At 39.2% G+C, this 25,580-nt stretch overlaps 4 protein-coding genes across 12 annotated transcripts in view; 3 read left to right on the forward strand and 1 right to left on the reverse strand.

Moving 5' to 3' along the window:
• Positions 1–4,644: 4,644 nt before the first annotated feature.
• On the forward strand, positions 4,645–11,996 carry LOC6605674 (ecdysone 20-monooxygenase). 4 transcript variants are annotated; one of them, XM_002030456.2, is made up of 7 exons: positions 4,645–5,094; positions 9,463–9,757; positions 9,943–10,537; positions 10,603–10,780; positions 10,838–11,077; positions 11,243–11,458; positions 11,535–11,996. In XM_002030456.2, the coding sequence occupies exons 2-7, from the start codon at positions 9,469–9,471 to the stop codon at positions 11,643–11,645; spliced, it is 1,629 nt and encodes a 542-aa protein (XP_002030492.2). In that variant the 5' UTR covers positions 4,645–5,094; positions 9,463–9,468; the 3' UTR covers positions 11,646–11,996. The 4 variants fall into 4 exon arrangements, with proteins under 4 accessions (XP_002030492.2, XP_032573557.1, XP_032573559.1 ...); XM_032717666.1 differs by lacking the exon at positions 4,645–5,094 and adding an exon at positions 8,491–8,569; XM_032717667.1 differs by lacking the exon at positions 4,645–5,094 and having other exon boundaries at positions 9,417–9,747.
• An 845-nt stretch (positions 11,997–12,841) lies between these two features.
• LOC6605675 lies at positions 12,842–18,238 on the forward strand. 4 transcript variants are annotated; one of them, XM_002030457.2, is made up of 5 exons: positions 12,842–13,081; positions 16,936–16,989; positions 17,113–17,219; positions 17,392–17,552; positions 17,613–18,238. In XM_002030457.2, the coding sequence occupies exons 2-5, from the start codon at positions 16,968–16,970 to the stop codon at positions 17,848–17,850; spliced, it is 528 nt and encodes a 175-aa protein (XP_002030493.1). In that variant the 5' UTR covers positions 12,842–13,081; positions 16,936–16,967; the 3' UTR covers positions 17,851–18,238. The 4 variants fall into 4 exon arrangements, with proteins under 4 accessions (XP_002030493.1, XP_032573560.1, XP_032573562.1 ...); XM_032717669.1 differs by having other exon boundaries at positions 12,842–12,994; XM_032717670.1 differs by having other exon boundaries at positions 12,853–12,955.
• Positions 18,224–22,080, reverse strand: LOC6605676 (ATP-dependent DNA helicase Q5). Of its 3 annotated transcripts, XM_002030458.2 has the most exons (5): positions 21,889–22,077; positions 20,528–21,826; positions 19,800–20,251; positions 18,519–19,740; positions 18,224–18,460 (listed from the first exon to the last, which is right to left on the reverse strand). In XM_002030458.2, the coding sequence occupies exons 1-5, from the start codon at positions 21,989–21,991 to the stop codon at positions 18,357–18,359; spliced, it is 3,180 nt and encodes a 1,059-aa protein (XP_002030494.1). In that variant the 5' UTR covers positions 21,992–22,077; the 3' UTR covers positions 18,224–18,356. The 3 variants fall into 3 exon arrangements, with proteins under 3 accessions (XP_002030494.1, XP_032573556.1, XP_032573555.1); XM_032717665.1 differs by lacking the exons at positions 18,224–18,460; positions 18,519–19,740; positions 19,800–20,251 and adding an exon at positions 20,263–20,459 and having other exon boundaries at positions 21,889–22,080; XM_032717664.1 differs by lacking the exons at positions 18,224–18,460; positions 18,519–19,740; positions 19,800–20,251 and adding an exon at positions 20,264–20,454 and having other exon boundaries at positions 21,889–22,080.
• Positions 22,081–22,664: 584 nt separating this feature from the next.
• LOC6605677 (glypican-6) overlaps positions 22,665–25,580 on the forward strand; it is a 38,649-nt gene continuing 35,733 nt past the window's right edge. The window contains exon 1 of the mRNA XM_002030459.2: positions 22,665–23,434. Within this exon, the coding sequence (XP_002030495.2) occupies positions 23,125–23,434 (310 nt within the window). The 5' untranslated portion in view covers positions 22,665–23,124. The remainder of the gene's footprint in view (positions 23,435–25,580) is intronic.

Consider the following 25,580-nt stretch of genomic DNA (forward strand, 5'->3'; position numbering starts at 1 on the left):
AAAACAAAAGAAATATTTTTTACTCTATATTAAATGAAGTTAAATTAACCTTACTCAAAATGAAGTTCTAATAACAAATTTCACATTATTTATTTGTAATTTTACATTTATTCTTTTCTTATTTTCTACCTTAAGACAACATCTTTTTACTTTCCGGCAGTTAATGATGTAAAAAAAAACTAAGATAACGAAGTGAACTTTTTTTCAAGGCTGTACATGCACCTTAGATGATTCCATAAATTCTACGAGGATTGATAAGCCTGCGATCCAATTGATTTCACTTTTATTCTGACCATCTCTATCCTGTTCTTTCGCTCCCTAGTAATCTTTGGGCAGACCGCGCCCTTTGTAGATCATTGGGTCACTATGTGTGCAGATGCGTCCCTCAGAGTCACTTTACCGCTTGCAACTGGAACAAAGTGAAAACATTGCAAAAAAAGAAGAATACTGAGCATAAGAGCCCCTGAAGGCTGTCTTCTTCAGAAGATCCCCGATTACCGAGCCATGATTCTCCGGCCACTTGCGAAGAAAGGAGGCAGAAATGAATTTGCAGCTCGTGGGTAATCAAGTGAGGCACTCGCACACACTTGCAACCTGCAACGATGCCACTTGTTCGCTCACTCAGACAGCGTGGAGCTTCCATTGTGAATGGTTTTGTTTTTGTCCGGGGCTCCTGTTACCCTTCCATATGAGCTGACCATATGACAGGTATAAATATTTATTTAAATCTATTATGAACTTCTCATACATCCGTTGTTATTAGAATTTCAGAAGAATAAATTGTATATCAATGTTATTATAAATGAATTTGCGCAATGAGTACTTTAATAGTTTTATTTAGCTTTTCTGATAAGGCATTAGTATTGTTCAGGGAAGATTTGGATAACTTGGATATGATAAGCGAATATGAATGATAATGTTAAATGCGATACACTTTTTATAATTATAGTTCTATTGATATTATATTTTGTGTTAGTTTCTAATGATAATTTAAATAGACAGAAAACTATATACGGGCAAAAACGTTATTGCAGGGCATTTAAAGGTGGCCACTTACGATAAGCTTAGTCTTAAGTCTTTTCTGTGGCTTTAGCCCTCCTTTGAAGTATTCTTACTTGTTATCAATTGTTGTTGGGAATCCGCCTCCTCCCCCTCCCCGTGTGCCGCCCCTTCCTTCGCCCGCTCGGTGTGTTGTTGTTATTGCATTTAAGTGCAGCTTGTTAATGCTCATTAAATGTTAAGGGAGCTGTGAGCCGGCTCTGAGCTCGAGAGCCTGAGTTTAGCTCGCAGATCGACGGCAGAAGCAATTGTCTCGGCCCAAGCCCTGCCTCAAATTGTGGCAGAGTCGGATCCCCGGAGCTGTGGGCTTTAGTTCAATAAAATGAAGCGAGCCAGAAAGTCGCGGCGGGCGCGTTGAAAGGAAGACAACCTCGGCACAATAAAATCAAAAAGGCCCCAAAACGGTCGATGACAGTAAATAAAGTTCAAGCAATAAAACACAAAACAACGAAAACCTGAAACAAGAAAAGAAAAACTTAATCGTAAATTGAAAATTCATAAGAACATCATGAATATCTTCGTCATCTTCTACACAAAGAACAATATATGTTATAAAATTCTGTTTGATTATGTACAAACTTTTAGTCACGTCGAGTGTAAATATTCGTTAAGTCTGTAATCCATGAAACGAAACTAGGAAACCCGAATTACATTTTTTTTAAATATTAAATGTACTTGAATACTTTTAAAAAAATAAGAAAAAACATTTTTCTGTTTATCTTAAAAGTATTTTTTTCACAAATTTTCATGTTTGCTTATTATTAATTGAAATTCCAAAAAACTTCATTTTGTATAAATTAAAGATCATCGATTTCATAATATTAGCTTATTTTATTTTCCTTTATATTTCCTAAAAAATCTCACTAAAAGCTGAACTCGTGTAATTTGTCTCTGTGTAGGACTTCATCATCGTGATCATCATCGTGGTAACAAACATTGTTGTAGTTGCGTGTAAAACCTGTTCGCTTGGGAAAAGGCTCTCGCGTGGTTCTTGTTGTTGGCCCTGTGGCTGTGTGAAGCTAATTGAAAAGAAGTATTAACAACGCTCTGCCTTTTGTTTTTGTGCCTTTGATTGACTGACCGACCAACACGAAGGAGTTGTAATAGGGTTATGGTGGAAAAAGGGGAGGGCGGCGAGGCGGGATGTCTGGTATGGCATAATTGTGGGATCAACAAGCGGCAGTGCATCACGGACAGAAGCAACTGCACAGTTAATTAGTAATCCACAGCCAATGCCTACTCAGTCACTCGTTCAGGCAGTCATTCAGTCATTCAGCCATTTAGTCGGCCAGCCAGGCAATTGCTTAGAAATTCAATTTGTATTTCCACTGATCGACAGGATAAGAATTTATCCATCTGCGAAGAGAGCGTGTGAATCCCCCGACCAGACGGAGAACGGAGGCACAGATACGAGGGAATCGTATCTAATGTGACGGCTGAGGGGAAACAGATACGCATCTACAAGATAATAAGAGTCAAGTGTACTCACTTCATATGGCAGGATCCGAAAGGTTTCCGTATTGGGGACCAGGAATTAATTTTAATATGTATGTACCTCCAAGTTACCCAATAAGTATTTTATATCTCTGCCTAAATGGGTATTAAAGAAGATGGTTATTTTTAAAATTATCATCGGTTGTATGAATATTTAAATGGTATTTTATCTAAACAACTCAAAAACAATATATTTCTAGCTTATTCCTTTATTATAGTTGTTGTATAGTATACCATAGATTCTGATTCTAGGAAGATTACATTTTCCGCGTGATTCTTATATCAACAAGGTATATATCCTGCACCCCGTCAGATATTCGTGGATCTTCTCTAGCCCTAAATGCACACAACCATGCATAAATACGCGTTGTTTGGCTTTAAAACAACCACAACTCTAATTCGCATTAATTTAAAACTCAATCAAGGCAATTAGCGCGCACACTGGAGCTACACTCACGATAGCATCGGTTCCGCCCCTTCCTCCTGGATCTACCCCTCACCACACCCCTTTCCGCAAGTTCTGAAGGATTGAAAGACGGGGGTGTTGGGACTAAGCTATATCCTCGAGACAATTATTGACCAAGATATTATTATATTATAGCCCTTGAGATGATAGGATTACATGAGATCGTAAAAGTTTATTTGTTTTATAATACTATCATTGTGCGAAAATTGGTTCTGATTGCTACTCCCGTATGACTTGGATTGTAATTTTCCTTATATAGTAATCATTTCTTATATAGTTAATATTGCTGAGAACATTGATATAAAAACCTAAATAAAAATAAAACTTTAAAATGCTAAATGAGCTGATATACCCCTTCTACCGATGACATACCCTCTAATAAAAAATCAGAGCCAGTGGCAACATTGTAGTCACGGTTCGGACATCCAGACAGCCGGTCGCACAGCTGATTTCTCGTGTTCTCAAGACTCGTTCGCCGCCTAAGTCGAACCTGTTACATTGGACTGTATTATGGAATATGAAATCTATATATATGGAGTGCAACCTACCTCACGGATCGTACCCACACGCACAAGAGCACTCCCTCTCTCACTCACTCACACTCGAGTGGCCAGCTACTCACTCACGCACTGCGCCCAGCTGCTTGTGTTGTTGTTGCTGCTGCCGTAATGTGTTGCATAAATTTGCCACAAGTAAACATTTCAATAAGCCTTGAGGCGTTGTTTCTTGGCAAACTTTCATTGAGTTTCTATAGGCGAAAAGAAGAATACAAACACATGGGCTCTTATCAGCAGCATGGGGAGCACGAAGCTGAAGGAGGAGAGTGGGTACACAGAGAGCGAGAGTGATCGGCGCTATCAATACAGTCCCAATTCATTAACTAGAACACACTGATCTTAAATTTCATGATTAAGTTACAACTTATATTTGTATTTCATTGTTTGGGGATGTCAAAATATTTTGATTTAAACTTGTATATAATATTAAGGACACCCTGACATTACTTCAAATAATCATTGCATACATTTTGGCGACAGACTGAGAAAAACCTAATAAGGACAATTATTTGATATTATATCAAATATATCTTTTTTCCATTCCCTGTTCACTACACAAATTTTATTAGTCGACTTGGCCATCCCAAGGGAAAATAGAATAAATAATATTTTTTAAATGCTACAATAAGTAAGGATCTTCTTGAATTATACGACCTATCAGTGCGAGCCTTTATAGCTCAAATTTAATAGGTGCCAGGTGGTGGTGGTGGTTCGAGTTAGCGATGGTCGACTGTGAATCTCTCACGCGGAGAACACCTCGGGGAACCCGAAGAACCTTACTCACTGAAAACGGATTCGAACAGCTGGTCGAGATCGGGCAGAGACCGATCGATCGGATCATTGGATCGATCGTATAGATCGGATCGATGGAGGCACTTGTTGCGTGGTTGGTGGTTCTCCATTAAATCGCGTCCCATCGTGAGCGCCGATCGTCATTTAAGTGAGAGTGTGTGCGTGAGTGCCGAGCAATCGTGCGCTGGTGTGTGTGTGTGCGTTGGGCTCGGCTCAGCATTTCCCCCATTCAAAAAAACGGAGCGATTCAGTCTTTGACTTAGCTTCGCAGTTGTCGCAACCAAGAGACGCGGAGGAGATCTGAGATCGGAGATCGCAGATCTGGGATTCGGTTGCGGGCTCGGTCAATCCGGAGTAGTGCGTCGTCCCTGGCCACGGCTTAAAAATATTATTGTGTTTACCGTAACTACTTTACTAGAACATTAAACGTATCACACACGACCAACAAAACAATAAAGTCCAAGAGTGCAATTTCTGTCTGTGATTAGAAGTTTCTATTGTTTTCCTCACACCAGAAACTACGATTGTCCAAAGCTTTAAATAATATCAACAATAAATGTGCAATGTAACGTGCAAAGTGATGCAACACTTAAATATCTATAAAAAATTGGCAAATTGGAAATCAAAGCATATCAAATGATAATGCCACCTAAAATGTCTACAAGTCGGATGTAGCCTGAAGTGGATATATACGAATTGGATTTCAAAGACAACCCCATTTAAGTGGTAAGTAATTTCCATGCGTCCTAATTGTTGTAAATAAAATCAGATCATTTTGTACACGTTGTTAAAAAACAAAAAACTCAAACTTACAACTTGCACAGTTAACTTACATTAAAAATCATTTCCGCTAGTTTCATTCTAAGTTCTCTTCCTTGAACCAGTCACCATATAACTTTTAGAAGACGTTTCATTTATTGTTACTTATACTATTCTACGGGTTATTTAATAAAAATATTTAATATTTACACAACCACACCGACGCCAGTGGCTCGGTTAATCATAAATGCAATACGATTAAGATAAAATTGCATCGAACTTCAGAAAATATATGAAAACGAATATGCGTATGCGCGTATGAATCTTGGAAAATAAATCGTGTTATACTTCGGCAAACAAACGCATTAAATTGCAATTAGCCCCTCAGCTCTCCAATTCTCTTTCCCCAGCGTGTTCAAGTAATTTTTTATTTATTTATTAATTTTTTCTCCATTATTATTTCACATTTATTAGCGAACACGGGCGTTTTCAAGTGTAACGCAACCAGACAAAATATATAAATAATAATATTTTTGATGATTTTCTTTTGTTATCAATTATGTGAGGCAGCTTCAAGTTCATTATCATCATTAAAAAACGCGTCATCAACTGGTGGAGTTTCTCGTTAGTTGTTATTGCATCTGGTTTTGCAAATATCGGATTGTAAATTTAATAATTACCTGACCAAGTGAATGTCAATCGGTTACGTATGCATTTGAAGTATTTTCCACTGACTTTATTTTATTTATTTTCCTTAACTTACCTGAAATGTATTGACCGAGAGATTAAGAGTAAATTTGGTTGTCGCTGTCAATGATGATACATTTGCGTTGAGTCTGACTCATGCGAGCAATGATCTTACTTTTTTAATTTTAAATAATTATCTGAAGTTGCTATATTGGTCAGATTCACCCTACCAATTCGCACATCTTAGTTTGTTATATAAATAACGTTATTTTTAATCCAAAACCACACGCGAGCTTTACGCAAATTTGATGACAATTCGCGACATGTTCTGCGATCATATTTCACCTTCCTTTTTCGATTCGGTTTCGATTTATTTGACGAACTTTGCTGATGCATCAGGAACGAATGTGGGGTGTTGGGCCGAAATGAATTTTTCAAGTTTTTGGCGTCAGACTGTCCACAAGCACTCAAAAGCTGGGATTGAGGAAGAAATTGGAGTTAACATAATCATTAAACGAAAGTGCGACTGCGCCTGCACACGTTGCCAAAATCCAACGACAGGCGGCAAAATGTGACACAAAAAAAAGTGAAATAATTTACCATTTTTTTCGTCTGCTAATTTTTTGCAAAATAAACAAGTTTATGTTTTCGTCAGAATTTACATACATCTATATATGTCGATTGATTCTTTATTCGTTATTTATTCGTGGCTATTTTTATTGGCACATTTTTCACATTTATGCAAATCGCTCGGAATCAAGAACCCGCCGAAAAATGGCCCAAAGCTTGGACCGCTGCGCAGTTACAGAAGACCCGAGCTCAGCTCAAACGGCTCGCGATCCGCAGAGCCAGACATCAGCAGATTATGTCACTTGTGCCACTCACATTCGAATGGCCATATAGCCATATATACATATATAGAGTGCACACGACCAGATATCGGGCGAGTCTTCATGGTCACGGCCACCACCGACAAACGGGAAACATGGCTTAACAATTTCTTTCCTCGGTCAGCTGTTTCCTACCTCCTTTCATTTGCAAAAAAAACGTGTGGCCACAAGAACACGAAAAAATGTATTTTTATAATTTATGTAAAATAATCTAAAGATATATATCAAAATAATGTTAATTTCGATATGCCTATTCCCAAATAAACTATGCTCCTTTAAATCTTTACCTAAGAAGGTAAACTTGTTTTGAAATTTTTGGTTATTATTTTTTGGAAATTATTTTCTGTGTATCCATTATCTCGACTTTGGCTTTAGGCAAGTTCAACGTACGGAAGACGACGTGCAAACGGCGAGCGACAAAGTAAGCCTTGCAAATAGAAATAGAGAAATTTTCTCATTAGATTTGTGCCGTTTTGCCACTTTGCCGAGATCCTGGTCTAAGCCACTATCGAAACTTGCTTTCCGTCCCAGAACCCGCAGAAAACGGTCTCATGTTAGAAAGGCTTTCGAAGCTGGTTTGCCAAAAGAAAAGTGAAAGATTCGTTGTGATATTCAATAAATATTTTTATTTATCGAATAAGTAATAAGATCATAAACTTACACATATCAGCAAAGTCATGCATTTCGAGAATATGTAAATTCTAAAGTACTCTTTCTTGAGTATATTTTTATGGTCCAAAACCTCTCTTCGTACACCTTCCAAAATAAATTCTTAAATATCCATTAAGCCAAGTCATTCCCGGACCCATAAACTTCGATTTCTTTTATTACATTTTTGTTGGGGTAAACAAAAATCGTTAATGGCTGTAGAACAAAATAGTCAATAAGAAAGAACCGAAAAAAAATCGAAATTTTTATTTGCGTCTTAACCCAATTAGGTGAGCTGTAGAAATGACGGCCAGAAATTGTGAAATTCCAAGATCAAAACAGAGCGACGAAGAAAACAAAACCACGAGAAAGAACTTTCCCATCGTTTCTTGTTTTACATAATAATCGGTTACATAATATGCTTTCTACCCACCGCTGGGTGCTTTCTTCTCCTTCTTTTGGCCTGGAGCTGGGAGCTGGTTTCCAAGCCGGTTTTAGCCAGCTGCTATAGCTCCATATATACCTCTTGGCTGCTTCTAACGCAACTCTAACGATGAGAACGAGGTGGAGTTGTGAGTCGTGAGTGGATCCCATCTGCATATTAATCAGAGAGTAAGCCGTAGAATGGGGCCGGTGCAGAGGAGAATTCGCAAGAATTCTTATTAAAAAGCGAGTTTGTGTTTTTGTTGTTCTAAGCACGTTGGAAAAGTGAGAAGCGCATAGAACGGCGCACGCGTCGCGCTGAGAAGCGATCTCATGATGAGATGAGGAAGTGATTAAGCCCCCAAGAAGGAAGTGCTCGCCTCAGATGTCTGTGATTTGTATTTCCAGTTTATTTTCTTCTTTCTGTCCATTTTTTCTACATTTGCACAGGCCTATTGGCGATTCGCAAATTTGCATTAATGGATAGATTTGCCACACCTCTCCCGCCGAGTATCACGCACATTTCTAGGCGAGTGGCGTCACGTAGATAAAGACATTACTTACCTGGGCCCGAAGACTTCTTATCTGGCCCTCTGATTCTTTTGCAAATACCATTTTTCGGTAGCCCAAAGTCATCGTGAGGTTTTCTATTCGTACTCCGCATTTATTTGCCAAGCGATCGAGTGGCTGTTCTGTTGTGTGGCTGGGGCAAATATTAGAATCGATCATCTATCTGTGGTTTCTGATTCTGTTTTTTGTATTTTACCGGGTAGTTCATTAATCACTTTGAGCAGGTAGCCCCCTTGAAGTTTTAATCGATTTTCATCTTATTTATATAGTATTTTATATCCGGTTGGCAATAGGAATAGGAAAAAGGTTTGGTCTTATAAGAACAAGGAAAAAACTCCACCTAAACTTAAAACCAATAAGAAAAATAAAAACCCTACTCTCCACTTAGTGTTCATTGTCTGGCAGGCCCTAAAAAGATTATCAACTCGCATTTCTGATATAACTAGTTGAACACTCAACAATTTTATAGGGTAGGTTAGGTATTTGTCTACTTCTGATTATTAGCACAAGATTAAAAAAGTAGTAGCTAAATAATTTTAATTTTCTCCTAGATAAATTCAATTTTACATTATAATTTAAAGGCAGAGAAGAAAAAGGACCCTAACGCACTCTATTCTAATGGTTTTTATTTTTGATAAAATAATTGACTTGGTCTTGCGGAATTTGTTAACTTTATAAACATTTATAATCCCCAATAAACATCGCAATTTGTAGGCCTTTGCAATCTTTCGAAATTCGCAACACAATCGTTACACATATTTTTTTGGCTATTAACCTTGAACTTTATCACGCCTGTTGGGACATTATCTTATCTAGTGTGAAAACCCAGAAAGCTTGTTTCTCTTCTGCCAGACATTTGCCTTGCAGAATAGCCAAAAACCCGAGAACCAAGAACCGAGAACAAAGTGTTATCGTTACCAATAATAATGCAAAATCGATGATCAGTTGTTGTGACCAAAAAAAGCTATATAAAGTCAAATACAAATTAGTCGACCGGTTGGCATCGATTCGAAACGAAAGGCCAGACTTCAATTAAAGACCTAGAATTGCTGGCGGGAATTAGCATAAGTGCCTCCAAAGCGGATCAACACAGTAAGACCCAGAATTCTAATTGCAGCGCCCCATGGTAATGGCCGTGATACTGTTGCTGGCCCTGGCACTCGTACTTGGCTTCTACTGCGCTCTCCATCGGCACAAATTGGCGGATATATACCTCCGGCCGCTCCTAAAGAACACGCTCCTGGAGGACTTCTACCATGCCGAGCTGATTCAGCCGGAGGCGCCAAAGAGGCGGAAGCGCGGCATCTGGGACATACCCGGGCCAAAGAGGATTCCCTTCCTGGGCACCAAGTGGATATTCCTGCTCTTCTTTCGCCGCTACAAGATGACCAAGCTGCACGAGGTATATGCGGGTAAGACATTATTTAGTTAAGATAGTTATTAAAATCTCTCCCTTTGAAAAGTTTCTAAAAATGGGTTTTATTTCATAGCTCTATAACTTAAGATAAATTCTATTATTGTAGTTGGTAAACCCATAGTGAGTTAGTAACTAAAGTATTTTAATAATCTATTTCTTTACCTTAAATGTACATTCTAGATTTGAACAGACAATATGGCGACATAGTGCTGGAGGTGATGCCCTCCAATGTGCCCATAGTGCACCTGTACAATCGCGATGATCTGGAGAAGGTTCTGAAGTACCCCAGCAAATACCCATTCCGACCTCCCACCGAGATCATCGTGATGTACCGTCAATCCCGACCGGATCGCTATGCGAGTGTGGGAATTGTGAACGAGCAAGGACCAATGTGGCAGCGATTACGATCCTCCCTGACCTCCAGCATTACTTCTCCCAGGGTCCTGCAGAATTTTCTTCCAGCCTTAAATGCGGTTTGTGATGATTTTATCGAACTACTGCGAGCCAGGCGGGATCCGGATACACTGGTGGTTCCCAATTTCGAAGAGCTGGCCAATCTGATGGGTCTGGAAGCTGTGTGCACTTTAATGCTGGGCAGAAGGATGGGTTTCCTGGCTATCGATACCAAGCAGCCGAAAAAGATCAGCCAACTGGCAGCTGCTGTCAAACAGCTTTTCATCTCCCAAAGGGACTCGTACTACGGTCTGGGTCTGTGGAAATACTTCCCAACCAAAACGTACAGGGACTTTGCCCGCGCCGAGGATTTGATCTATGAGTAGGTACACAGAAGGTTGGGCTCCCATTTCTATTCCCATCTAACTCAAATCGCTCTCAACCCAGTGTGATCTCCGAGATCATCGATCATGAGCTGGAGGAACTCAAAAAGTCGGCTGCCTGCGAGGATGACGAGGCTGCCGGATTACGAAGTATTTTTCTGAATATTCTGGAGATGAAGGATCTGGATATCAGGGACAAAAAGTCAGCGATCATAGACTTCATTGCCGCTGGCATAGAAACGGTGGGTGTTTGGTTGTATTTCAAATGGAATTCATGTTAAAGAATTTTTAATTTTCAGTTAGCCAACACTTTGTTGTTTGTGCTGAGTTCTGTTACTGGAGATCCTGGTGCTATGCCCCGAATCTTAAGTGAATTCTGCGAGTACCGGGACACGAATATCCTGCAGGATGCACTAACGAATGCCACGTACACAAAGGCCTGTATACAGGAGTCCTACAGATTGAGGCCCACAGCCTTTTGCCTGGCCAGAATTCTGGAGGAGGACATGGAGCTCTCGGGCTACTCGCTTAATGCAGGGGTAAGTTAAAGTTTAGGTTTCGATCACTCTTTCTTTTATTTCCAAGCTCTTTGAATTTAATTACATCTATATAAAAGTAATTTATTTAATATTTTAATTTGAAAATAAATAATAGTTTCCCCTATGATTTTTGATTTGATTTGATTTTATGTTTCCGATCTTTAGACTGTGGTGCTCTGTCAGAATATGATAGCCTGCCACAAAGACAGCAACTTCCAAGGAGCCAAGCAGTTTACCCCAGAACGTTGGATTGATCCTGCCACGGAGAATTTCACGGTAAACGTGGATAATGCCAGTATTGTGGTGCCCTTCGGAGTGGGTCGAAGATCGTGTCCAGGAAAGCGTTTCGTGGAAATGGAGGTGGTGCTGCTGCTAGCTAAGGTGAGTATAATCTATAAGCCCCAGGGATTGTATTTCAAGGATCACTGACTAAATCAACCATATTTATCTTTAACAGATGGTCCTAGCCTTTGATGTGAGTTTTGTGAAGCCCCTGGAAACGGAGTTCGAGTTCCTGCTGGCACCCAAAACTCCACTCAGTCTTAGACTCAGCGATCGGGTTTTCTGATAATGGGTGCTTAGGAAAACTGATCCCCAAACAGTGCCTACCCTCAGGCGTTTTGTATCAAATACAACTAAAATAGCTAAGAACTGAACCATTAAGTAAAATTAATGTAAAATATGCTTAGGTTTCTACACATATCTGTATACATATATATGTATATCCTTTATCCCTGATGAGCCAGCATCAGCAGCCTAGTCCTGTGAAGCAATCAAAAAAGAGCTAAACCAATTAAAATAAATTTACAAATGTATGCTGACTGGATGTAAAGTAGATTAAGATGTATATACAAACGTCATGTTTTGTTGTAATTACTTCTAAATTTATTATTAGTCGTAGCAAATAACTAGCAGCAATTGTTTTTGAGAGTTCTGTAAACGGAAAGACTGTGTTTAAGTTTTGTTTTTCACGATTTTAACAGTTTTTTCTGTACATAGTTTCGCAAAAATTTGTCACTTTAATTATGTACAGCTTAACTTTAATTGTATTTATTCAAGTGTTTTTACTGCCTTTGTCTTTATTTCATCTCTACATCTGTGAATATATTTGTTAAAAGAAAACAATAATTAAACGAAATGAGTTACATTAAACAGAAATCAAATGATAAATGTTATAATATAAATGATTGAGTTTCATTTAATAGTTATTTTCTGAGATCCATTGCTTATAGCACAGGAGAAAAGCTTTCTGGTCTTTTTAATTAAAAATTTCATTTTTTCTTCATACAATGATGAGACTTATTTAGACCTATGCTCGATTTATTGTAGTTATTTTTATTATCTTTGATAAATACTAAACACACACTAAATGACCTTAAATACCTTTTCTTTTTTTTTAATTTTTTATGCTATTGGTTTTAGGTTTTGGTTGGCGTCTTTACTATTATAGCAGGGAAATTTCATAAAAGCTTTCAACAGTCGCTTCCCACTAAGAAAGGCTTTGTTTTTAAAATGCTCTTCTTAAAAACGACACAATTTCACTTCAAAATTTAAAAGAGCATTTTAATTTTAAAGAAAAGACAAGATTAAATTGTTTGCATACATGGCGTGCAGGTGCTAATTTTGAAGCCGCCATAAAATGACTTAATATTTGTTCAGCTAGCGTCTTGGGAATAATTCTCATTGGGAAATACTCTCTTATTTTTGGGCTGTGGCTCAATAGCTCGTTTGGCGGGCTTTGGATTCGGTTTTGGGTTCAGGTTACAACAGTTGTCGTTGGCGTGTCGTCGGTTTCAGAGGTTTTTTGAAAGACGGTTTTTTAAAACCCGATTCCCGCTCTGAGTCGCAGTTTAAACTGAACTACTGAAACTATTCAACGCGCGTGAAAGAATTCATTGATTTATCTGTGTATTTAGTGTGAGATATAACCTAACAGCTAACCCGAATCATTTGGCTGCACTTGTGTACCGCACCTATCTGCAACTCAACGAAAATTTGAAAAATGTAATATAATAACCCCAAAACGAAATTCTGAGTAAAAACTAAAACCAGTTTGTCGTCTGCTCGGCAGTAACTAATGTTTAAACGAGTTGAAAATGCACTAAACAAGAAAACTAAAGTTGGTTCAGCTTCCGTCGAAATTCGATTCTCCCCCAAAGATCTTCTCATACAAATGGAGTCTGTGAGATCGGAGGGCCCCACCCAGAGCTAATTGTACAGTAAACAACAGATACAACAATGACTACATCAGCAAGACGATCGCAGTAGTTTGTTGTTATTGTTAGACATGCTAATTTTGCACAATCTACACAAAACAGTACACTGGCTAACACAAATTAGTTTGTTTAATGTGACTCACTGACAATTTTCTCACCATCAATGCGGCCCCTCCCCTTTGATGCAGCTTTAATTAGCTGACAAATACTGTGCTTTTTAAAGCGAAAAAAACATATTCTTACGTTAGCGTTAAAACAAGTAGGTAGTGTTCAACTAAAGTATACAAATTCCTGTTAATGAGCTTTTTAATTTCTTTACCGTTCTTTACATTAAATATTTGAACGCTGTTAGTTCAAAATCTGTCAATATGTAAACAATATGGCAAAAACACTGAACACAGTTGTTTATATTAGCACTCAATTACACGTTTCGTGTGCAGAAGCTCCCTTTTGCTAACGGAACCCTTTCGATTCAATACCAATATCATTTATGGGCACTGACCTTCACTGACAGGCTCGACACGAAACAATAACAGTTACAGTAACGCCAGTACACTCATAATAAATCCCGACGAGCCTTGGCCAATTGCTTTGGCATTGAATTTACCAACAACCCCTAAGGGAGTCGCCTAGAAAACTCCCCCAAGCACCAACCACCCTCGTAAGCCCGTTACCTTACCGCCCACATCGCAAAATGTTGCATGCTTAGGGCTAAACCATGTTTTTCCCCACTGCCAAAAGCAGTGTGTGTCTCAATGGGGTCAAAGGCAACTGCAGTAGCAATAGATTTTGTAGGAATATTTAAATAATTTGCAAAAATGCCGCCATGAACAGTACTTTTAAAGTTATATGGCTTCCAAGTTCCCATTCATAAGATTTATGGCTTGCCATTACTTTTTGTTTACAACAGTATTAAGTAAAGAGATAAGAAAAATATTGTCAGCAAAACGTATGAATATTACTCTTTAAAACCATAAGAAAATATACGTAAATAATTAGATATTATAGATTTTCTTAAACACTTTCTGATGTGATCGACATTATTCTTAGAAAAGTCATTTGTAAAAGGTAACAAAAAAAAACAAATTAAAAGGAGGACACATCTTAATTTTATTTAAAAAAAAAAATAATTGTAAGTATGTACCCTCTATGGGTATTGACCATGTTTGGAAAATGCAGCTGGAAAATCGCGTACTGCCCTTCGCGAGGAGTGAAAACTATGGCGATGACCAAGTACAGTAGGCGCCTTTTGCATGTACATTTGTGTTTGAGGTGGTTCTGCCCTCTCACTCCCCCATCGTCCGTCCCTGTCGCTCTCGCCTGCAACCAGTTTGCAGTTGTGCATATCAAAGCAAACGAGTGAGGGGGGTTAAGACACGCGCGGGGGCAAAAAAGGGGGCGGTAGGCAAACAAGTTTTGTTGCATTTTTCAATTGCCCAAAACTGCGATTGAAAGCTGAGAAATACAGATAGTAAAGATGATGTAGCGCTTTGGATCTCTGGTTTTCCGGAAATGAGACTTACTAAGGCAACTTAAGTTGTGGATGGCTTAAACAAATTCTTTGGATAGAATCGAAGAACCAAAACAAAAACGGAGAATCGAGTCATTGACCCAAAACTCAGACCAGTTATAGGGCTGCTCAGTGGGAAAAAGTCCCTTTTGAGCCTGAAAGCGAAACGAGGTTAATTCACAGTGCTGGGCACTAAATTATGCCCACCTTTCGAGAGAAAATATCCCCTTTTGAAATACGCAGGTGTGGCAGGTAGTCGAACTCTTAGCCCCTCTCTTTTAAGCCAAATGCTCTTTTTTCTAAAACAAGTTTTCTTAGCCAATACGTTTTGTTTACCTTTTTTTGTGCTTCGTGGCTTGTTGCGTGTGTTTTGTTTGGTTTCTGCTTTTTGGGCTTTCTTCTAAGCGCCGCCAAAGAAAACTTGTTTATTTTTTTGGTTCAAAGGGGTGCTGCGCGGGGTGTTCGAGTGTGGGCCAAAACGTGAAGCGCTCGTTAGCAACATCACGCAAGCAGTTAGGCACTGAAATTCCCATCTTGGAGAGCCCCACATACCCGAAAATTAGTGAGGAGATTTAATGGGTGGAGAATAGGCTTTAAAGAAATCTATTAAAGAGTACCAAGTGTGTCTGGATTATTTTTAAAAGTCTTATATATGCTTATTTATACAAATAATTTTTTAATAGAAAATTAAATTAAATTAACTTTTGGATTGTTAAAAAATTACACTAAAAATATGTGGATTGCTGTGGTGGGGTTATTATTAGTATAGGGGTGGGGTTATTATTAGTTTAGGAAATTATCACTTTGGATTCAAATGAATTAATACAAGAAGCTAACTTTATTCCACTGTTTTCAAAAGTGGTAGTTTCACTGTCTATTTTGTGTTTACCTTTGCAACCAGAACCTAGACACTAAAATGTTTGTAAGCTCCGAGCCCTCGCTTTGTAAAGAGGGAGTGTCTTGGGCCCATTTTATCTTTTTCCCTCCATTTTTCTTTACAGCTCTTTCCCATCTCACTCCCTTTCACATTTTCCCCCTCCCCCACACGCAGTGAAAGTTGTGCGTGGCCCTTTTTTTAGGGATTGTGTTGAGTTTCCAGTTTCATTTCGAGTTTGACTTATTTTTTCTGGTTCCCCCTCGCACTTTAATTGTTGTTTATGGGGTTACGCATCGCGGGGTTAACTAGCACAGTTCCCTCCTCGTTGCCCGCCCCTTCACTTTTGCTGTACGTGCCTTTGGCTAATATTGGGATTTTATGCTTTGTTCTTTATATGATGCAATTAGCTTCAATCAATGGGGGGACCATTGTTGCTCATGAAGTGGAGATCCAATTCCCCACTTTATACACGGCAAAAACGAGTAACCGGTTATGATAACCCAGAAAATCATTAAAGCTGAATTCAATGTAAATTTCAATGGTGTGCAAATATTTGATATTAAAGAATCATATATATTCTATTTACAACTGCATTTAGAATTTTTGATGAGATAATGTTAAGATTAAGCTGCCTTAATATACTGAGATAGGTTACCTTTCGGTTCGCTACACTTTTTTTAGTGTAGAAAAAGAATAAAGAACTCTATCAAAAGAGGTGTTGAATTGTGTCCCAAAGAGGTGACAATTGAGCGACAGTAGCTTCATTGTGGGTATGCAATTAATGATTGACAATAATGGAATTATAGATGAAGGTTCACAAGACAGCGATTATAGTTGGATTTATTATTCATACGACTTTTTGATGCAAACTCACGTAGGCTGCTCGCATTCCCAGGTTGAATTTGGTATGCAACTCGGCACCTCGCTGGCGAATATAGCTTCATATGTTCGTAGATACATACCCCACCCAAAAGTCCCACACACCCAATAGATGAGATCATCGCAGAATGTGCCCTTAATCAATTCGGTTTGCAACTGGATGTATTTCATGTGGGAGAGGAAGACCTTCGGCCATCAATTGACACAAATCCACAACAGAACGTAGATTGTTCGGTTTTACTCGTTTGCACGCTCCACCGAGCAACCCCAATAACAAATATCCGATAACCCAGACATGGAGGCCAAAAATGGCCATTAAACCCGACTTTAACTGAACACTAAAAAGCCAAAATTGAAGATTTTGTTTCCTCTGTAGGTCGAGAACGTATCCAAATCAGACTCTGCAAAATGAGCTACTTGCGATCGATAGGTACATATACAATAAGTTTTATTGTCATTCTTTCCTCGCTCCGAGCAAATGCCAAAGTGACCAAAATACCAATTGATATAGTAGTGTTCCTTAATTAATTAATTGTTTAATTGCTCGGTGCAGAAATCTCACGCGTCGAAATGTCGCCGTCTGACGATAATTCCTTTGCCACAACTCATGGAAACAAAAAGGCCACCTACACGGTGATATGCATCAAGATTGTGGAACTGGTGAGTTTTTTTACATTTTAATACACTTTTAAATAGAAATCTTTTGAATAACTTTTTAAATTCAGATAAGAAACTAGTTTCATGGTGTCCAATTACATTTTATAAAGATTCAACATTGTATAAATGATTTAAAAACAAATTATTTATGAAAACTATGTGTCGTTTCCAATAGTGCCTGCTTATATGCTGTTTGGGTCTAATCGACGAGCCGGCCACCAATTCTCATCTGCGGGTGTTCATCACTCCCCGAGTAGCTTCCCTTTGCTATGTGACCTTTGGAGCATTGACCATCTACACGGCGATCTATCTGATAATGGCGCTCTTCGGTGATTTGTAAGTTAAAAGTTAGATTTAATTAAAATCCTAGTACTGATATATTTTATGTACTAATAGGACTCCATGGCGTACGGCTACCTTGTGGAATCTAGTGGGCTTTGTGCTGTTCGTGGCCGTAACCGCTCTGCTCTTCCGGGATTGGTCCACCACCAAGGATCGAAACTACTGGCACCCGAATATGCATCGTTTGGATCTCGTGATGGCTTCCGCCTCGATTGCCTTGGTTACCTCGCTGGTCTTTTTGCTGGACATACTCATCACCCTGCGTTTTGGTGTCCACGGCGATCTGGAATGACATGGTCGACCCCGTGAAGTTTGGCGGGAAAGAGGTATCCATTCGATTCTCGCCTAGCGTGGACTGTAATATTTATAGCTCCATCTTAGAAGTAAGAGCCCCGTTCACATCCCCGTCTCCCAAGCTAATTGTAATCCCACAAGAAAACAAATTGCCATCATCGAATCGAAAATGTACAAAATCGACGTCCGAGGAGGTTTAAAGTTCTTAATCGGCTGCCCTGTTTAGTTTTTTTATAAGCTTAATACATCGAGCATCACGAATGTTATATCTAATTCAATTAATAAATAAGATTCAACGCAAATAAATTTTGTACGAGCGAATAAAATCCCAAATCAATATTTTTTCTATTGAAACTGTCCAAATAAAAATGTCGTGTTTAAATGTATTATTGATAATTAATGTGCTTATTATATACAAAAATAGTTATTAACGAAAAAAAAGATGATACAACTGTTAACAAGGCGAAACAATGTGTCGTGAAAAAATCATGCGGAGTTTTTTAGTCACTTGGATTTTATGAAATATTTTTCAATGTCCTGATCGTTGTTTATCATCTCCAGGCCATGAAAGGTTTCCTTTATATAGCACTTTCCAGCATCGCCGTCACCTAGAGTTTTATGATCCATTTTAAAGGTATCAATAGACAGTATGTATGTATATCTTACCCAAGCTACCATCACAAATGCGCTGAGTGAGCAATTTTGCCAAAGCTTTGAAAAGTTCTTTGGTGGCTATTTTTCGTTTATAATACGGATTGAGCCACTGCACCACGTTTTTGCTGACATCGGTTTTTTGATGGTTCTTTTCTGGTTTTGTATCCTTTTGCAAAACTTTGGAGTCGGATCCTTCCTTCTTCAAGTTCGATAATGATTCCTTTGACGATTTCCTGCGCTGTGCTATGTCTTTACGGTCTTCCTCTTTCTTATGTTGTAATTCGTTGTTTTGTAGTGATCTTTTGGTTTCCCTACTTTCTAATTTAATTTCTTTAACGTTTTTTTTGTCCAAACATCTTTCGTTAAGTTTGTTTTTCTCCAGCATTTCCCGGGCTGAAACAAATCCCAGTTTTTTGAGTTTGTTGTTCGAATTCTCGCCCCCTTCCTTTTCTTTGCTTCTCTCTAACATTTCCCTGGCTGAAATAAATCCAATAGAATCGTCCCTGCTTTCTAAAACTCTCTTATCGCCATCCTTAGTAGGTAATTTTTCAGGTACGCCCTCGAGTTTTGCATTATTTTCTTCGAGCATTTGTCGAGCAGTTTTAAAACCATTCGAAGATTGGTTGGACTCCTCTGACTCGCTTTTAAGGGAACCAAAAAGAAGCTGCATACTGGACTTTGTTTTACTTGACTCCTTCTCTTTGGGTTGAGATTCATGTGAAACTCTTTTCCTGCGGTGAGTGTCATAGCTTCCATCACCATTTGACATTAATTTAAATTTTCTTTCTCCAATTAAGCTGTCGGGCTGGAGTTCAAGCTCACGATCAGAACTTTCTGGGGTCACGGATTCCTCCTTAACAGGATTGGAAGCAATATCTTTAGGTGCGCTTTCTTCTAAATCCATCTGATTGTCCGCAGGTTCATTTTTAATATTTACACGTTCTTCTTGAATTGACGAGTCTATTGGTTCTTCTTTAATTTCTTTTTTAAAAAAAGACGAAATTGAAGTCTGCTTGCTATTTTCCTTTTTGAACCCCTTTCTGTCCTTTAGGGCTTTTGGAACCTCCTTAAGGCTTTGTGGCCTTTGTTCTTCTAGTTCTTTGAGTTTCCGCTCAAAGTAGGCCACGCTTCCACCTGTCCAAGCACCTTTAGAACTTGTTTCAGGCTTCGGAATATAGTCCACCAAGAGGGGCAATAATTTAGTCTGTTCTGTGCGTTTTTTGATTGTGGATATCTATCAGAGAAAGAAGTTAATAATATCATATATATCTTGTGACAGTTAATTATTCTTACCTCTTTAACTAAAGCATGTCGGTACATATTGGCCACCTTATTCTGGCGAAACACGTCATATTCCATATCCACTGCCATTGCCTCATAGTCATTGTATTTTAGTACACTTTTTGGCTGCTGCTCTGGCTCATCTTTGCACTTGTCCACATTGGCTTTGAGTGCGTCGATTAAAGCTGTCAGATATTTTTCCCGATGAGTGGCCTGAAGACCTGCGATTTTCTTTTCAGTGGCCTCCGCCATTCGAACGCGAGATATTTGAGCAGCTGTTTCCTGTTCCAACTGCCTAGCTGCACTGATTTGCTTTCGAAGATTGAACTGCTGCTTAATGAAATCCTGCGATTCCTTTTTGGCTCTCTTGGCCATTGATGAGTGACTCTGACCAGAATCGTCATCTGAGCCGGATTCACCGCCTGCGTACTCCTGGGCAGCACGCTTCATACCTGGACGGCCGCCTAGTATGATATAAAAACAAGAGAGAGCGCTATACTCGACTTACTCGACTATAAGATACTTTTTGACATATAACTAAATCAAAAAATGTCAACATTTTTTTAAAACCGTGGGAGAGGCCCCGCCAGGTGATTCCAGAGATCCCGCTAAGTCCTTAGATCTCGATATCCAGATCGACTCGGATAGTAATCCCGGTCAAGAATATCTATACTTTATATGGTCGAAAACGCTTTAAGATCAGAAATACCAAAAAAAGATAAGGAAGTTTAAAAACTCACCCTCATACAGATCTGCGCAATCCTGTAGCGAAATATGAGACTTAAAAGCATCATCCATACATAATCGATGGAACATCTCCAGTGCTTTTTCCGCTTTCTTGGGACGCTTGCAGACATCGCATTGCCCATTACAATCTGGAGGTGGATCTCCAAAGAAATCCGAAAAGAGTTTATGCCTGCAAGTTGTTCGTTCGCAGAATTCCGTGATCTTTTCAAATTGTTTAATAGCTCTCTCCGTAAGCAGCTCTTTGTCACCACGACCCCTAGCTCTGTGGGCATCGTTTTGAAGAAGGAAACGTATACTCCGGACGTCTTCGCGTCCGTAGTATAATCTACAATATGACTGCAAGCCATCGCGTCCAGCGCGACCTGATTCTTGATAATAAGCAGCCACATTTTGGGGTACATCCCAGTGGATAACGAAGCGCACACTTGGTTTGTCCACACCCATTCCAAAACTATTAGTTGCGCATATAATGGGCTGATCACCACGCATCCACGCTTCCTGAACTTCTGTACGTTCTCCTGTTTTCAAACCAGCATGATAGGCTACTGCTCCTATTCCCTGTTTGGTTACTCCTATCGCCATGCGCTCCACTTGGTCTCGAGTCCGGCAATATACGATTCCGCAGCCTCTTTGTGGCTTGGGTGTATCCTTAAACTCCTTCGGATCGCCCAAGCAGTGTCTGGCGAAATCTGCCAGGTGCTGAAAGTCATCTTCGATTGAATTCTTGTAAACAATGTCGTAGAAGAGGTTTTTCCTAAAGCTAGGAGTGCTAAATTGAGCAACGGGTTGGTGGAGGCGCAACTGCTTATATATATCCTCCTTGACTTCCCTAGAAGCTGTGGCAGTCAAGGCCAACCAGATGACGTCGGAATATTTGGAACGCAGCTCCCCCAGCTTTAGATAGTCCGGTCTGAAGTCATGTCCCCATTGGCTAACACAATGCGCCTCGTCGACTGCAAAGTAGGCAAGCTTTTTGTGTTTATGGAGGGTATGAAGCAGGTCTTGGAAAAACTTGGTGGCGGCCTGTTCCGGAGTTATATAGAGAAACTTCAGGTTGGTCCTCACGGCCTTTAAGTCCATTATAACACGATCCCTTTCTTTGGTGCTCATCTTGGAGTTCAAAGAATCCGCCGGCACTTTTAGTTTGGTCAAGTGATCTATTTGATCCTTGATCAAAGCCAGAAGTGGAGAAAAAACAATGGTTATTTGATTCTCTGACATCAAACCAGGCAATTGGAAGCACAGGGATTTACCCGAGCCCGTGGGCATCGACACATACACATCCTGCTTTTCTGTAAGAGAATTACGAGAGGTATTATCTGAGAGATTGGGTAAGAATTTGGCCAATATTCACTTTTGACAGCGCACTTCACGGCTTTTTCCTGTAGATCCGACTTAAATTTCGAGTGGCCGAAATGCTTTTTGAGCGCCTCGTGCACAGCGCTCTCATGCGCCATACTTGGGCCGTTATTTAAATTGCGTTTTATTTAAATAAACATTGTTTTGCTTCAGACCGAAACTCGTTGCCGCCAAAACAGCTGGGTTAGAGATGAACCATGCGGCTGGAGAGTGGCTTTCGATAGTCAGGGCGTTCCTTTATCGATGTCACATATTTCGAACAAATTTAGATGTCCACACTATTTGTTTTGTAAACAAAATACTTCAAGTTTAATTAAAAAAGCATGGACCTTGCCTATAAAGATGACATGGATATCTCACTACAACGTTTTGAGAACAAACACTCGTAAACTTATATCAATATCAATACATAATTCATTTGTTTCTATTTTTTGCGATTAAAAGATTCAATAACCATTTAAATTACCAAGCAATTTAAATCTTAATGTCAATATATAGCCGTGTTTTGGCAAACAAAAAAATATTTATAAAATTTATAATTAATTTAATTTTTAATTCATTTTATTAAAGCGGCCAATCTATTTCTTGTGAAACTTTCATTTTTTTTTTATATAAATTTTAAGAATGAAATTCTCATGGCATAGTGACACTGTACATACCGAAAAACGATATAAGGCGATAGACATCGATAGCCGCGGCCACCAATCGATAAGCTTAGGCTGAAAAGAATCGACGGTAAGCAGTCGGAATTCAAAGAGACTTCTCAGTCAAAATTTTACAGCCGACTCGCGAGTACGCGCTGTGCTGCTTCTTCCTGCGTTGCGCGCTTTGCTTTCAATTCGCCTTTCGTCGTAGCGGGTGCGTGTGTGTTGGTGCAAGTGCGTCTATGTGCAGTGCGTGTGCCGCTATTTGTTAATTGTTAATAATCCCGATTTAATAACACCCGAAAGCCATGTTGCACTTTAATTGCTTTTGAACGCAAAATGCGCACTGATAAACGCAAACGACAAAAATAAGTTTTATAATAATAATGCCGGCAAACAAAGCGGTGTATTAGTGTGCGTGCTTCAGTGTGGGTGCCTGCGTTTGCCAAAAATATTTACCGTTAAGAGAACAAACACAGTCAAAGCGAATCGAATCCCAATCGAAACCAAACGACAACAAACGCCGGTGAAATTAGCCCTGTCTCTCGCTGTCTCTTTCCCCTTAAAATCAAGAAAGAGTTATCAAAATGCTACATAAGCAGCAACAACAACAACATCTGCATTGCAGAAGAAAAGCAACAGCAACAACAACTGCCCGCCTTGTGATATTCAGCAGTCCTCTTCTACTTTTACTACTCACCACCCACTTTCCGCCCACCCTGCAAGCGGACAATGGCCCCGCCCCCCAAGTGGCCGCCCTTGCCGCCCCCAATCCAGCGGGGGGAGTAGCAGGGTCCTCGATCATTGATCAATTCAGTCCGAATTGCAGTGCTGTGACACACATTTTCCAAGCGAGAGGAATCGATGCCATCGAAATTCCTCAAAAACCAAGTAACGGTAGGTTCGATATTATTTACAAATAGCTTAATGAATATCTGTTGAGAAATATTAAGCCTTATTTATCGTTACTGTAAATATATATATTCTAAGTTTGAATTACATTACATTTTTTTTTTAATTTCGAAACACATTATTTTTTAAAATAAATTTTATTTTCATCATGTAATAACCTACACATCTTTCTGTAATAAAAGACAAAAATTTTCTTGAAAATTCCGAGACTTTAGTAGGCTTATTATCTCTTATTGCCTTCCCATATGGTGTCAATAAAATAGTACAAATTTTAATTTGTAGCCATAAATAACAAAGTGTGTGCATTGTTCAAAGTGCGAAATGTTTGTGGTAGTGCCATTCTTAATGCAAAAAAGATAACGAAAATCAGATCGTGACTATCAGATCTTTTAAAATGTATACGGTATGCAAATATACTTACATATGTAAATTTATTATGGAAAAAAATTATTTAAAAAAGCTTAAATATATAGTTAGTTCTCCAATGAAATAAAAAACTCATAACAACCAATATTGGTTTTAACCCAAAACAAAGAATCCGTATATTTCATAACAATGGTAAATTGCCGGAGATAAGAAACAAGTTTGATTCGCAAAGGAACAAAGAGAACTCGCGTATAAATTGGGCGATTCCGTGATTCATTCTGTTCCTTCAACGCGTCTGCAGAGCTCCACTCCCTCCGCCCCCCGAAGGAAATAAAATTCCAGGCAAATCAACTCGAAATGCGAATAAGCAGCAGCACAAGACAGGCTCTAAATAAGAGAGAGTCCGTCGGAGAGCGTGTCCATCCCAGAGATCTTGGCGCATGCGTCGCCTGCTCATCGCAGTCCCCATTCCTGCCCCCGGTCCATTCCTACCCAGTGGGGGCAAAGGGTTCCAGTTTCCAAGACCAGTCCAAAAGGCAGGAGCAGCCGCAGCGAAAACTCTCAAGAAATTCCTTTTTGATGAACAAAAAAAGGAAATAAAACGAGAAGAGCGCGGGCATACAGTGGAGCATCGTTGGCGTGAACTGCGTGAATTACCCCTTTTATATTTATGTGGGCTATGCAATAAGAGTTATTTAAATCTTTTAAGGATTCCTTAATTATTTATATTTTTGGGTTCGAATGCTTTTCAAAGTATACGAATCTTTTAAAGATATTGGACTGTGGAACCCATTTACAGACTCTTCGCCTAGTGCAAGAGCAAAAATGTTGTCACACCGCTTTTACACATAGCTTAATGGGTTATAAGGGGTGGAGAGGGGAGGACCTAGCCTCGACCTCGATCGCCTGTGGGTTTTAGTTAATTTGTATAAATCCTGAATTAATCACGCTTAATTGCAATAAGTTGCGCTGCCTTCTCTTCGTCGCTTCCAGTTTCTCTCTCCCTCTCTCTCTCTCTCTTTGTTTGATTTGTTGCCAGGTAAACTGTTGCAGCCTCTGCCCTTTGCCCCACCCCATACCCCTGTTACTGTCCATACCCCTGCCCCTTCTTTGGCCCTCTACCTGCGCCCTGCCTTTGTTTATTTTTGGTTTTCAACGTTGCCTGATTGGTTTTTTTTTCCCTCCCGATATGTTTTCCTTATTCTTTATCTGTTGGTCAAATGCATTGCGCGTTGCGTTGCGTTTCGTTCATAATTTCATGGAAATGTCTGTCGGGGAGGGGGGCGTTGAGGGGCCGGGCTGGCCAACAGGTAGAGTGGTCAGTTCTCGAGTTCCCTTTTGTGTTGTCTTTGATATTAATCAAGGTGTCATTGAAATCGTTTAAATTATGCAGTTCAGGATTTTTATTCTCTGTCGGCATTTTTATGTGAACCTTTTACTTCCCGATCAACTCGAATCCCCTTCCCATGGGCTTCAAAAAACGAATGCACTCGAATTATTAAAGTCAATCCGTAAATAATATTTTAATATCTTTTTGTGATCCATTAACATTTTATTGATACCCATGTGATTGTTATTCAGTGCTTCTTAAAACATAAAAAAAATTTTATTTGAATGGAAAATTATTTAAAATAGTACAAGATTTCTTAAATTTATGCTAATCTAAAATTCCACAATTCTTAACATTTCATTTCTCCCAGTGCACAGCTTCTCTTTCCATCTTTCACCGTGTGAGTCATAAATTCTTATGTTGCGTCCTCTCTTC

The sequence above is a fragment of the Drosophila sechellia genome, chromosome 3L (assembly GCF_004382195.2).
Source record: "Drosophila sechellia strain sech25 chromosome 3L, ASM438219v1, whole genome shotgun sequence".
In the NCBI taxonomy this organism is placed as follows: Eukaryota; Metazoa; Arthropoda; class Insecta; order Diptera; family Drosophilidae; genus Drosophila; species Drosophila sechellia.